Below are 12,333 nucleotides of genomic sequence, written 5' to 3'. Positions count from 1 at the left end.
TCCATACAAATACTTTCAGAAATGACTTCCTGACACTTAAATCAATACTGAATGTTAACAAATTTCTCTTCTTCAGAAACGCTTTCCTTGCCATTGCCAGTCTACATTTTATATCCTCTCTACTTCGACCATCATCAGTTATTTTGCTCCCCAAATAGCAAAACTCCTTTACTACTTTAAGTGTCTCATTTTCTAATCTAATTCCCTCAGCATCACCCGACTTAATTCGACTACATTCCATTATCCTCGTTTTGCTTTTGTTGATGTTCATCTTACACCCTCCTTTCAAGTCACTGTCCATTCCGTTCAGCTGCTTTTCCAGGTCCTTTGCTGTCTCTGACAGAATTACAATGTCATCGGCGAACCTCAAAGTTTTTACTTCTTCTCCATGGATTTTAATACCTACTCAAAATTTTTCTTTTGTTTCCTTTACTGCTTGCTCAATATATAGATTGAATAACATCGGGGAGAGGCTACAACCCTGTCTTACTCCCTTCCCAACCACTGCTTCCCTTTCATGTCCCTCGACTCTTATAACTGCCATCTGGTTTCTGTACAAATTGTATATAGCCTTTCGCTCCCTGTATTTTACCCCTGCCACCTTTAGAATTTGAGAGAGAGTATTCCAGTCAACATTGTCAAAAGCTTTCTCTAAGTCTACAAATGCTAGAAACGTAGGTTTGCCTTTCCTTAATCTTTCTTCTAAGATAAGTCGTAAGGTCAGTATTGCCTCACGTGTTCCAGTATTTCTACGGAATCCAAACTGATCTTCCCCGAGGTCGGCATATATACATATAGGCTTGAAATGAATGCCAATATAGCGCCTCACAACTCTGAAGGAAGACGGCGTGCGTGTGACGTAGGTGGCGTTCTGCCATCTCGTTAGTCAACGCTCAGAATCTCTGACATGCCATATATTGCTCTGCACGTTTGGAATGACTACCGAACGTGCTATTCCACGGTATGACGTCAAAAACTGGGCACGCTCACCGCTCAACGTTCGGATGCACGGTCCGTGTACCAACGGCTTTACGATCCAATCGCCAAAGGAAGGAGATTAAAACGGGTAATAGACGCTAGACTCCGTAGCGGCCGACCGAGCACAAGGCGTAATGCTGCTGAGACAGTTCAGGAAGAAATGGAGACTGTAGTGGGTTCGTCTATGCACGCGGAAGTCAGCGCTCGTGCAGTCGCGCGTCGCACCGGCATTCCATACACTACTGTTTGGTTGACACTGAGGCGTACCCTCCGATGCTATCCGTACAAAATCCATCGGCATGATGAACTGTTACCTGGCGATTTAGTGAAGTGGAGGGCATTTGCGGTGTGGGCGTTTGAAAAGATGGCGGAAGATGACGATTGGTTGAGTAACGTGTTGTGGACCGACGACGTTCATTTCACGCTCCGAGGGTCTGTCAACGCCCACAATTGCTGAATTTGGACTACCGAAAATCCTAGAACTGTCGTGGAAACTCCATTGCACGACGAGAAAGTCACGGTATGGGTTGGATTTACCACATCTACCGTTATCGGGCCTTTTTTCTTCGAGCAAATGCGTGATTCTGGTTTTGTAACTACTACCATGACGCGTGAGAGGTACGCCGATATGTTACAGAATCACATCATCCCCAGCCTGGCTGATAAACACCTGCTGGAACGTACAATGTTTATGTAGGATGGTGCTCCATCCCATATTGCTAGACGCGTGAAAAATCTCTTTCGTGCGTCGTTTGGTGATGATCGTGTGCTCAGCCGCCACTTTCGTCATGCTTGGCCTCCCAGGTCGCCAGACCTCAGTCCGTGGTGTTATTGGCTTTGGGGTTACATGAAGTCGCAAGTGTATTGTGATCGACCGGCATCTCTAGGGATGCTGAAAGACAACAGCCGACGCCAATCCCTCACCATAATTCCGGACACGCTTTACAGTGCTGTTCACAACATTATTCCTCGACTACAGCTACTGTTGAGGAATGGTGGTGGACATATTGAGCATTTCCTGTAAAGAACATCATCTTTACTTTTTACTTTGTTATGCTGTTTATTGCTATACTGATCAGATGCAATGCCATCTGTCGGACATTTTTTTAACTTTTATATTTTTTTGGTTGTAATAAAGCCCCATGTCATTCCAAGCATGCGTATAAATTTGTACCTCTCTTTTTACATTATTCCGTGATTTATTCAGTTTTCATATTTATACTGACTTTTTGATCACCCGGTAAGTGTGTGTGTGTGTGTGTGTGTGTGTGTGTGTGTGTGTGTGTTGTGTGTTGTGTGTGTGTGTGTGTGTCTGGCGGTGGTGAGCCAGAGGAGCGCGCGGTCGCGACCTCACCTGATCTTGCGGAACCTCTTCTTGGAGACGGGCCGCCGGTGGCTGCCGCAGCAGTCGGCGCCCGACGGCCCGGTCACCAGCGTCGCCTCCAGGCCCTTGTCCGACGCTTTGCACTCGAACTCCACCTCCTCGTCGTCACCCAGGCTGCGGAAGCCTGTCATCTGGATGACGCTCTGCAACACACACAACACTGCAGTTGCAAATGAGGGACGGGAGAAATATTAGACTTTAAGGTCCGTGACGGTAACACCAGGGATTGGGGAAGGACAAGAAAGGAAATCAGATCTGTTTTTTTTTTTTTTGACCTATCGATCCATCCTCTACGAAGACTTTAAAAGGATTAACGAAATACAAAAATGTAAAAGTGTGTTCAAAATCGTATGTCTCAAAGTTCCTGACCGATGCTTTAAAATTTTGAAACAACGTTGAATTCTAATATGGACGTGTTTTTAGTTGCCCAGTTCCTTAATATATGCATATTCTTAATACATGTAATATATAAATGTACGTAATATATAAAGGGAAAACATTGTTATCAAAAATCTCAAAATGTAGCTTTCCGATTTACTTCGAATTTTTAACGTTACTGTAATAAACTTTTCAACACATGCATACTAATATATATTCAGATATTGTTTATTGTTATCGCAAAGTGATATTCTGTTGTACGTATTTTAATCATAAACGAAGAAGATGTAGCTACAACTTGCGTGCTTGTTAAAGTTTCACATAAAAAAAATGGTTCAAATGGTTCTGAGCACTATGAGACTCAACTGCTGTGGTCATAAGTCCCCTAGAACTTAGAACTACTTAAACCTATCTAACCTAAGGACATCACACACATCCATGCCCGAGGCAAGATTCGAACCTGCGACCGTAGCGGTCGTGCGGTTCCAGACTGTAGCGCCTTTAACCGCTCGGCCACTCCGGCCGGCCAAAGTTTCACACACATTATATAAATACATACATATATATATATATACACACATACATGCTAGTTGATTATTAAAATACCACAACGGATTCTCTCTTTGTGATAACAATAAACAAGGCTCAAGGTGAGAGAGAGGATGGAAGAGTAGTTCGACAGAGGAATGAGAGGAAATGGACATAAGAAATGGGAAGTTGCACATGGAGATAGATATAGGAGACAGATGGAGAGGAGAGAGAGAGAGAGAGAGAGAGAGAGAGAGAGAGAGAAAGCGAGGAGGAGGAGGAGGAGGGAGAGAAAACTGACAGAGCGAGTGGAAGGAGAAGATGGACAGAGAGGGGGAGAGAGGTGGTGGTGTGATGGTGGTGGCGGACAGAGAGAGGGGGAGGAAATGATGGATAGGGACAGGGGGAAGGTGGAGGAAATGGACAAAGGAAAGGGGTGCGGGAGATGGACAGAGACAGAAGGAGATTAGAACGTATTTACAATACCCATACATACTAGAAACGCATGCTCTCTCTTTTCTTTCTTTTCTATTTAAGCAGACTGAGCCACAACTGGTAGTACATAAAGGAATCAGAGGAACACATATGTATGCAACATTCTCCAAGAGCGTCTGAAGTGTCTTGTAAGTAATCATTATCAGTAGCAGCAACAGCAGCATCAGTATCATTAGCAGTAGTAGTATTCATTGAGAATCGTTACCCCAGTTACCAAAGCGTCGTCATTCAGGACGGTTACCAGTTTCTCTTAGCGCCTGCTGAAAAGGCAGACTGAACTTTTTCTTGATTTTGATCTGACCATGTTCTCGCAGCTCTCCCATGCCGTCTCGTGCCTTCGATCTTTCCTTCAATGATTAGTTTTTCTACATATTCTCCATTTCTTCTCACAATGCGGCCAAAGAAATGCAGAATCATTTTTTGTTGTTGTTGACACGAGAAGGAAGGCGCCTGGAGACACTTAAGTTGCTTAATAATTGATAGATTAGTTGCTATTTCGCCAGCATCACCAAAGCTTAAATGCGTGAATGAGCTGATTGTCTCTGGCCTTGCTCGTCCACGCTTCGCAACCGTAAAAGAAAACTTAAAACACAATAAGCCGGATCTTTGTAGTATTCGCCATTGCTCTGTCCTGGCAGATCTTGTTTAGCTTTTTCATAGCCATTCACCCTGGCGTGATCAGCGTCCTCACATTTTCAGAACTTCCCGTGTGGCAGATGATTAACCCTTGTTAGGTGAAAGAATGAAGTTCCTTTAACCGACCTGCGAGTTGGATCTATGCTCCTCGATCAATTATTCTTTGTTTGGATGTTCTGGGACAGATGTCTAAGCCATACGATTTTTTTTTCAGCAGCTTAGCAAGTCGATCTTCGCTGCTGACTAAAAACAGTTTCCATTGGAAATCGGGGTTCTCAATAACTATTCCACCGACAGGGATGCCATTAATCCAACCACAAAGATATTTCCTAATGATTCCTTCAGCATAGATATTGTACAGTTTTAGAGATAGAACACAACACTGTCTGATACGTTTAGATGCATTTAAGAAATGTGACATACAAGAATTTGTCTTCACAGCTTCCAGGTGATTAATGTGAAATCAAGGAAAACCTAAATATGGATGCAGGATGCCAAATTAAACATGTTTCATCTGTCTAGTTTCCAACATATTTTATTTAGCTACCAGTTTCGGCGATTTATTGCGCCAGTTTCTTGCCCCTGACTGACGTGTAGGAAGATTCCACCTTGGTTCTGAACAAAGCATGGGCCAGCAATCCTGGTATTAGTATATTTCTGCTTCCTATAGCGATACCTTCAACCATCATCTGCCGTGGTGGAATCTTCCTACACGTCGGTCAGGGACCTTAAGATGCCATAGTAAATCGCCGAAACTGGTAGCCAACAAAAAAAGTTGGAAACTAGACGGCTGAAAGGTGTTTAATTTGACATCCTGTATCGAACAGCCGAGTCCCGCAACCATCTCTGAAAAATGGACATACAGACACTAAATATGGATGGTCTTACGGTGAACTGAACACAGTCAACCGAATACGAGACCAGAATTCCACCTCTCTGCCACCACGACAGGAACCGCAGATACAAAATTTTATGTTGCTCAATATGATGTTTGCATGTAGGACGGAAGGCAACTTCATCGTACCCGAACAGTTATGAGACTGAAGATCACCTTGTAAGCGTCATGTTTGTATTCTCAAAAACGAAGGTGGCATCGAACATACCTCAGGATGCTGCGCTAGGAGCGCTGCCGTTCGCTATACAGGATGTTACAAAAAGGTACGGCCAAACTTTCAGGAAACATTCTTCACACACAAAGAAAGAAAATATGTTATGTGGACATGCGTCCGGAAACGCTTACTTTCCATGATAGAGCTCATTTTATTACTTCCCTTCAAATCACATTAATCATGGAATGGAAACACACAGCAACAGAACGTATCAGCATGACTTCAAACACTTTGTTACAGGAAATGTTCAAAATGCCCTCCTTTAGCGAGGATACATGCATCCACCCTCCGTCGCATGGAATCCCTGATGCGCTGATGCAGCCCTGGAGAATGGCGGATTGTATCACAGCCGTCCACAATACGAGCACGAAGAGTCTCTACATTCGGTACCAGGGTTGCGTAGACAAGAGGTTTCAAATGCCCCCATAAATGAAAGTCAAGAGGGTTGAGGTCAGGAGAGCGTGGAGGCCACGGAATTGGTCCGCCTCTACCAATCCATCGGTCACCGAATCTGTTGTTGAGAAGCGTACGAACACTTCGACTGAAATGTGCAGGAGCTCCATCGAGCATGAACCACATGTTGTGTCGTACTTGTAAAGGCACATGTTCTAGCAGCACAGGTAGAGTATCCCGTATGAAATCATGGCGGCGAATCGAGGAAGTACAGTACATACTGACGAAACTAAAATGAGCTCTAACATGGAAATTAAGCGTTTCCGGACACATGTCCACATAACATCTTTTCTTTATTTGTGTGTGAGGAATGTTTCCTGAAAGTTTGGCCGTACCTTTTTGCAACACCCTGTATACAGAAATTGTCTGCCAGCTAACGCCTATGACGACGTTTGCCGACAAAGCAGTTGCCTATAGGCAGGTGTTATGGCTAGAAATTTGTTAAGAAACGCAGAAAGACTTTCAGATGATTCCAGCCTAATTGTCTAAAGGTTAGCAGTCGACTTTCCACGTGAAGGAACATAACGCAATAAGTGACACAGACACAAAGATACGACAATTATTGTACTTTGTGCGCCGTCAGGTACGTGGCAGAGCTCTACAAACAGATGGCACCTTATGGCACGGCCAGTCATGATTGTCGCCACAGCCCTATTCTGCTTCCGCCGTTAAGTCATACTGCTAGTCCGATAGTCCGATCCACCAGTCATTGTCATGTGCCGAGGCAAAAGAGAATGCTCAAGACAGGGACTACATCCAGCTTCTGTCATACATCAGACAAATCGTTCGGAAATGAACATTAGTAGTCGACCGTGGATTGAAGCGGAAGAAGAGCTTGAGTGTCAGCTGCTGTCAGTCGGCCGGCCGGCACTTTCAGGTAGCCGCAGCCACAGCAAAGTGCCGTAGCCTCTCCTGTCACGTCTTCGCTGGTCATCGAGGCTCAAATACAAAGCGGAACTCCCGACTGAAGACAACTGTACTCCAGTCTATGAGATACCAGGGCGCAGACCTACACTATGTGATCAAAAGTATCCGGATAGCCTCAAAAACATACGTTATTCATATTAACCGCTTTGTGTTGCCACCTACTACCACGTACTCCATATCAGGGACCTCAGTAGTCATTAGACACTGTGAGAGGGCAGAATGGGGCGCTACGCGGAGCTTACGGACTTCGAACTGGGTCAGACTACTGGGTGTCATTTGTGTCATACGTCTATGCGCGAAATTTCCACACTCCTAAACATCCCTAGGTCCACTGTTTCCGATGTGATAGTGATGTAGAAATGTGAAGGGACACGTACAGCACAAAAGCGTACAGGCGAACCCCGTTTGTTGACTGACAGACTGTCGACAGTTGAAGAGGGTCGTAATGTGTAACAGGCAGATTTCTATCCAGACCACCACTCAGGAATTCCAAACTGCATCAGGATCTACTGCAAGTACTATGACAGTTAGGTGGGAAGTGAGAAAACTTTAATTTCATGTTCCTGTGGCTGCTCATAAGACAATCACGCCAGTAAATGCTAAACGAAGTCTCGCTTGGTGTAAGGAGCGTAAACATTGGACGACTGAACAGTGAAAAAACGTTGTGTGGAGTAACGAATCACGGTACACATTGTTCCAATCCGATAGCAGGGTATGGATATGGGAATCCATCTCCGCTTTTACAGAGATGGTAAGCTTCCTACCACCACGTTTTGTGATGAAGCGTGGGCGACCAACACTTTGTCGCTAACTCACTGTGTCATTGTTCAACCATTAACTACAGATACAACAGCAGCGCGCGAAGACTCGACCAACTTCGTCACCTTCCAAGATACTCTGTCCCAAGTGCTGGACCGTAATAATCTGCCCTTTGTGAAAACTGCTTATGTGAGTGTATTCCCCCGTCTGCGGCCTCTCTCTCCTCCCATCTTGTATAAGCTCATTTGACAGAAATTTTCTGTAATTTCATCAAAATACTAGTCATCCATAAAGAAAAAATTACAAGCATCATTTAACACCGCGAAATTTCGGCTGTGGACTTGATAGCCTCCTGGGTTCGCTTAGGAAGGGAGTCCACAAGGTTGTGCAGATACGTCGCATCCAAGTTAAGCCACTCAAAGATGATTTGATCGCGCACTTCTATGAAATTGCGGGGATGCCGATGTCGGCTTTCCACCCACTGGTCAAACATATCCCACAGATTTTCTATAGGGTTCAATTCAAATGATTTAGTAAATCAGTCGAGATGCAATAGGGTGGTGGAGTGTTCACAACACCAGCTACATATTTTTCCATCCCAATGAACTCTTCTGTTATTGTCTTCAGAAATAGAGATATAAATAGCATACACTTCATGCAGATGTAAGACGGTAAGGCAACATACGATTATTCAGAATGTTTACGCCAACGTACTGTTCATGTAAGTGATCGCTTAAGTGAGTGGGCCCAAGTCATGGTAAGAATAACACCCTCCGAAATATCACAGACACATCTCCAGCTTGAACCAAGGGCAAATCAAACACTTACATGTCCTAACATGAACTAATGTTTACGTACAATGTAAGGATTATGCTAGCACAACTCATGGTCAGACCCATACTTCCGTGCTATGGCTCGCATTGGTGCTGTTTGTAGGTTTCTGCCCTCTGTTGGAGGCCACACTGTATCGTTTAGTTGACATGGTTCCGGTTGTCTGTCTTCTTTTCGTGTTGACTGGCGCCACTTGGTTTCGCAAGTGTTGCCTGTCCGCTAGTGGCAGCAGCGGCGGTTATCGATATGTAGTAACTGTGGCCATGTCTTTGGAGCGACGTCGTGGTTCTTCCAGGTCAAGTGAGTGTGCGGTGCGGTTTGGTTGGGGACTGAGGAGGAGCCAGGTCCGCGCAGTGCCAGAACACGCCGGGCGTATTTTTACATCTTTGCATTTGGTCTACTGGACCAAAGCAGCAAGATTATCAGTAGTCATTAGTTAGACTGCCACCGGTCTGAGTTACCATCTTATGAAGTGAATGCAATTCTTGGCTGACTATCTCGTCACTCGCGAACGTGTGTTTTTTTTTTTGCCGGACCTACTCAGAGGTCGATTGCTCGTGCACTGTCTGTGACTGGCCCTAGTGTTTTATTATTGTACTGGCTGTTTTATTATATGTTTCTGATTTTTTTATATAATTGCCATTCTTGCCGTTACAGCAGGTTTAAATGATTGTGCTACCAAAGTTTACCATCATTTTGTCTCACCTGTTTAGAGATTAGTTGCCTGTCCTTTTAAATTAACCTATGCTATTGCATTGCTGTTTTACAGTGTGTTCGTTAATTTTTTTTTGTAATTGCCGTTCTTGGCGGTAAAGGCCTTCAGCCGTGACTTTGGTTACTTACCTTACATTTCCAATTAGGATCAAATTGGCTTGTTTTTAAAACATTATTTGCTGTGTCTGGATTTTATGCTCATTTGGTAAATAGTAATGCACTGGAAGCACTATTAATTACACAGTTGTTTATTCTTTCATTAATAACGTGTGACATCTTTAGTTATTGCTGAGTCTTGAATTACCGTTTTAAAATAAATGTAATTGCAGAAGGGAACCAATAGTAACTGATTACCGCCCGTCCACAATCGTAACCGAATTCTGCCTTCCTTGACCACCAGGTTACAGTTTGGTCAGCCATGTGTCTAAAACGTGCACTCTTGAGTCCATTATTGTCTAACGGCAAGGCTACCGCTCATGATAAGCAGGAAGCCCGGGTTCGAGTTCCAGTCCGGCACAAATTTTCATTGTCGCCATTCCATTCTGCATCTGATGGTTGTCCATGTTAACAATTCCGAATATATTTCATATGAAGCATGAATGTCTCACTGACCGCTATTTGCTTACCACACATGCAGGCAGTGCGCGCGCAATTCAGCACGTGACTAATCGCTGCGCCCTCTGTAAAAGCAGTCTTCTTACGGGACGAGGCAGCTAATGCTGACGTGGACGAGGATGCGACATCTGACGTCACGAGAGACGGCGCACAGGACGAGCTGGTTTAAGTGATTTGTGCTCTCAGCGCCCTCCAACGGCCGTTCTAAGCTTCATTCGGCTCGCAAAGCACACAGTTTCTTTACGAAAATGGGCGGGCGTAAAACAGCTGCCTAAACTTCACTAGCGCTGTCAAAGAAGAGAGGAGAAAATCGCGAGGAAAATTCTGGATTCGTGGCTAGCATTGCTGGATTGCTAGCATAAGATCATTATATAACGCTGTACAATGTTCCGAGATACATACTAGTAGAGATTATTCGTTAACGTTATTGAATTTTCACTCCACTTCCGATTTTAAGTTGAATGTAGATAAGGCAGACGGGACAGATAACATTCCATCAGAATTTCTAAAATCATTGGGGAAAGTGGCAACAAAACGACTATTCACGTTGGTGTGTAGAATATGAGTCTGGCGATATACCATCTGACTTTCGGAAAAGAATCAACCACACAATTCCGAAGACGGCAAGAGCTGACAAGTGCGAGAATTATCGCACAATCAGCTTAACAGCTCATGCATCGAAGCTGCTTACAAGAATAATATACAGAAGAATGGAAAAGAAAATTGAGAATGCGCTAGGTGACGATCAGTTTGGCTTTAGGAAAAGTAAAGGGACGAGAGAGGCAATTCTGACGTTACGGCTAATAATGGAAGCAAGGCTAAAGAAAAATCAAGACACTTTCATAGGATTTGTCGACCTGGAAAAAGCGTTCGACAATATAAAATGGTGCAAGTTGTTCGAGATTCTGAAACAAGTAGGGGTAAGCTATAGGGAGAGACGGGTCATATACAATATGTACAACAACCAGGAGGGAATAATAAGAGTGGACGATCAAGAACGAAGTGCTCGTATTAAGAAGGGTGTAAGACAAGGCTTTAGCCTTTCGCCCCTACTCTTCAATATGTACATCGAGGAAGCAATGATGGAAATAAAACAAAGGTTCAGGAGTGGAATTAAAATACAAGGTGAAAGGATATCAATGATACGATTCGCTGATGACATTGCTATCCTGAGTGAAAGTGAAGAAGAATTAAATGATCTGCTGAACGGAATGAACAGTCTAATGAGTACACAGTATGGTTTGAGAGTAATTCGGAGAAAGACGAAGGTAATGAGAAGTAGTAGAAATGAGAACAGCGAGAAACTTAAGATCAGGATTGATGGTCACGAAGTCAATGAAGTTAAGGAATTCTTCTACCTAGGCAGTAAAATAACCAATGACGGACGGAGCAAGGAGGACATCAAAAGCAGACTCGCTATGGCAAAAAAGGCATTTCTGGCCAAGAGAAGTCTACTAATATCAAATACCGGCCTAAATTTGAGGAAGAAATTTCTGAGGATGTACGTCTGGTGTACAGCATTGTATGGTAGTGAAACATGGACTGTGGGAAAACTGGAACAGAAGAGAATCGAAGCATTTGAGATGTGGTGCTATAGACGAATGTTGAAAATTAGGTGGACTGATAAGGTAAGGAATGAGGAGGTTCTACGCAGAATCGGAGAGGAAAGGAATATGTGGAAAACAGTGATAAGGAGAAGGGACAGGATGATAGGACATCTGCTACGACATGAGGGAATGACTTCCATGGTACTAGAGGGAGCTGTAGCGGGCAAAAACTGTAGAGGAAGACAGAGATTGGAATACGTCAAGTAAGTAATTGAGGACGTAGGTTGCAAGTGCTACTCTGAGATGAAGAGGTTATCACAGGAAAGGAATTCTTAACGGGCCGCATCAAACCAGTCAGTAGACTGATGAAAAAAAAAAAAAAAAAGATAAGTAGAGGTTATTCGTTAACGTTATTGAATTTTCACTCCACTTCCGGTTTTAAGTTGAATGTAGATAAGGTACAGTGTCTAATGTCTCCCTGCGCATGGCTAACATCCATATTCACAATGTTGCTTCGACTATCAACACTGTGAAATAACGTACACTATCACATAGATTCATTCGAACGGAAATAGATTTTTTCAGAGCTGCTCGCCATCACCATAAAAGATTTTACGGGCGAAACACAAACATGAGGCAGTAAATAAAAACAGAGACACGTATATACACTGATCAACTAGAGCATTGTGACCATCTATCTTTTAACCAGTATGTCCACCTTTGGCACGGTGACGCATCGTGGCTTGGAAGCAGTGAGGTCTCGACAGGTCGCTGGAGGGAGTTGGCACCACTTTTACAGATACACAAGGCAGCTAATTCTCGTAAGTTCCAGGGAGGGGGCAGTGAGCTCTGACGCCACGTTCAATCACATCCCAGATGTGTTCAACCGGGTTCAGGTCTGGCGAGTTGATGGGCCAGCACATCGATTACAACTCGCCACTGTGTCCCTCGAACCACTCCATCACACTCGTGGCCTTAT

At 44.0% G+C, this 12,333-nt stretch overlaps 1 protein-coding gene across 1 annotated transcript in view; it reads right to left on the bottom strand.

Moving 5' to 3' along the window:
* LOC126101406 (protein lin-28 homolog) overlaps positions 1-12,333 on the bottom strand; it is a 92,268-nt gene that overhangs the window by 56,807 nt on the left and 23,128 nt on the right. The window contains exons 3-4 of the mRNA XM_049912069.1: positions 2,333-2,505; positions 1,649-1,651 (exon numbers count right to left, since the gene is read on the bottom strand). Coding sequence (XP_049768026.1) covers positions 1,649-1,651; positions 2,333-2,505 — 176 coding nt within the window. The remainder of the gene's footprint in view (positions 1-1,648; positions 1,652-2,332; positions 2,506-12,333) is intronic.

Source organism: Schistocerca cancellata, chromosome 9 (assembly GCF_023864275.1).
Source record: "Schistocerca cancellata isolate TAMUIC-IGC-003103 chromosome 9, iqSchCanc2.1, whole genome shotgun sequence".
In the NCBI taxonomy this organism is placed as follows: domain Eukaryota; kingdom Metazoa; phylum Arthropoda; class Insecta; order Orthoptera; family Acrididae; genus Schistocerca; species Schistocerca cancellata.
This window is presented reverse-complemented; position numbering and strand designations above follow the sequence as displayed.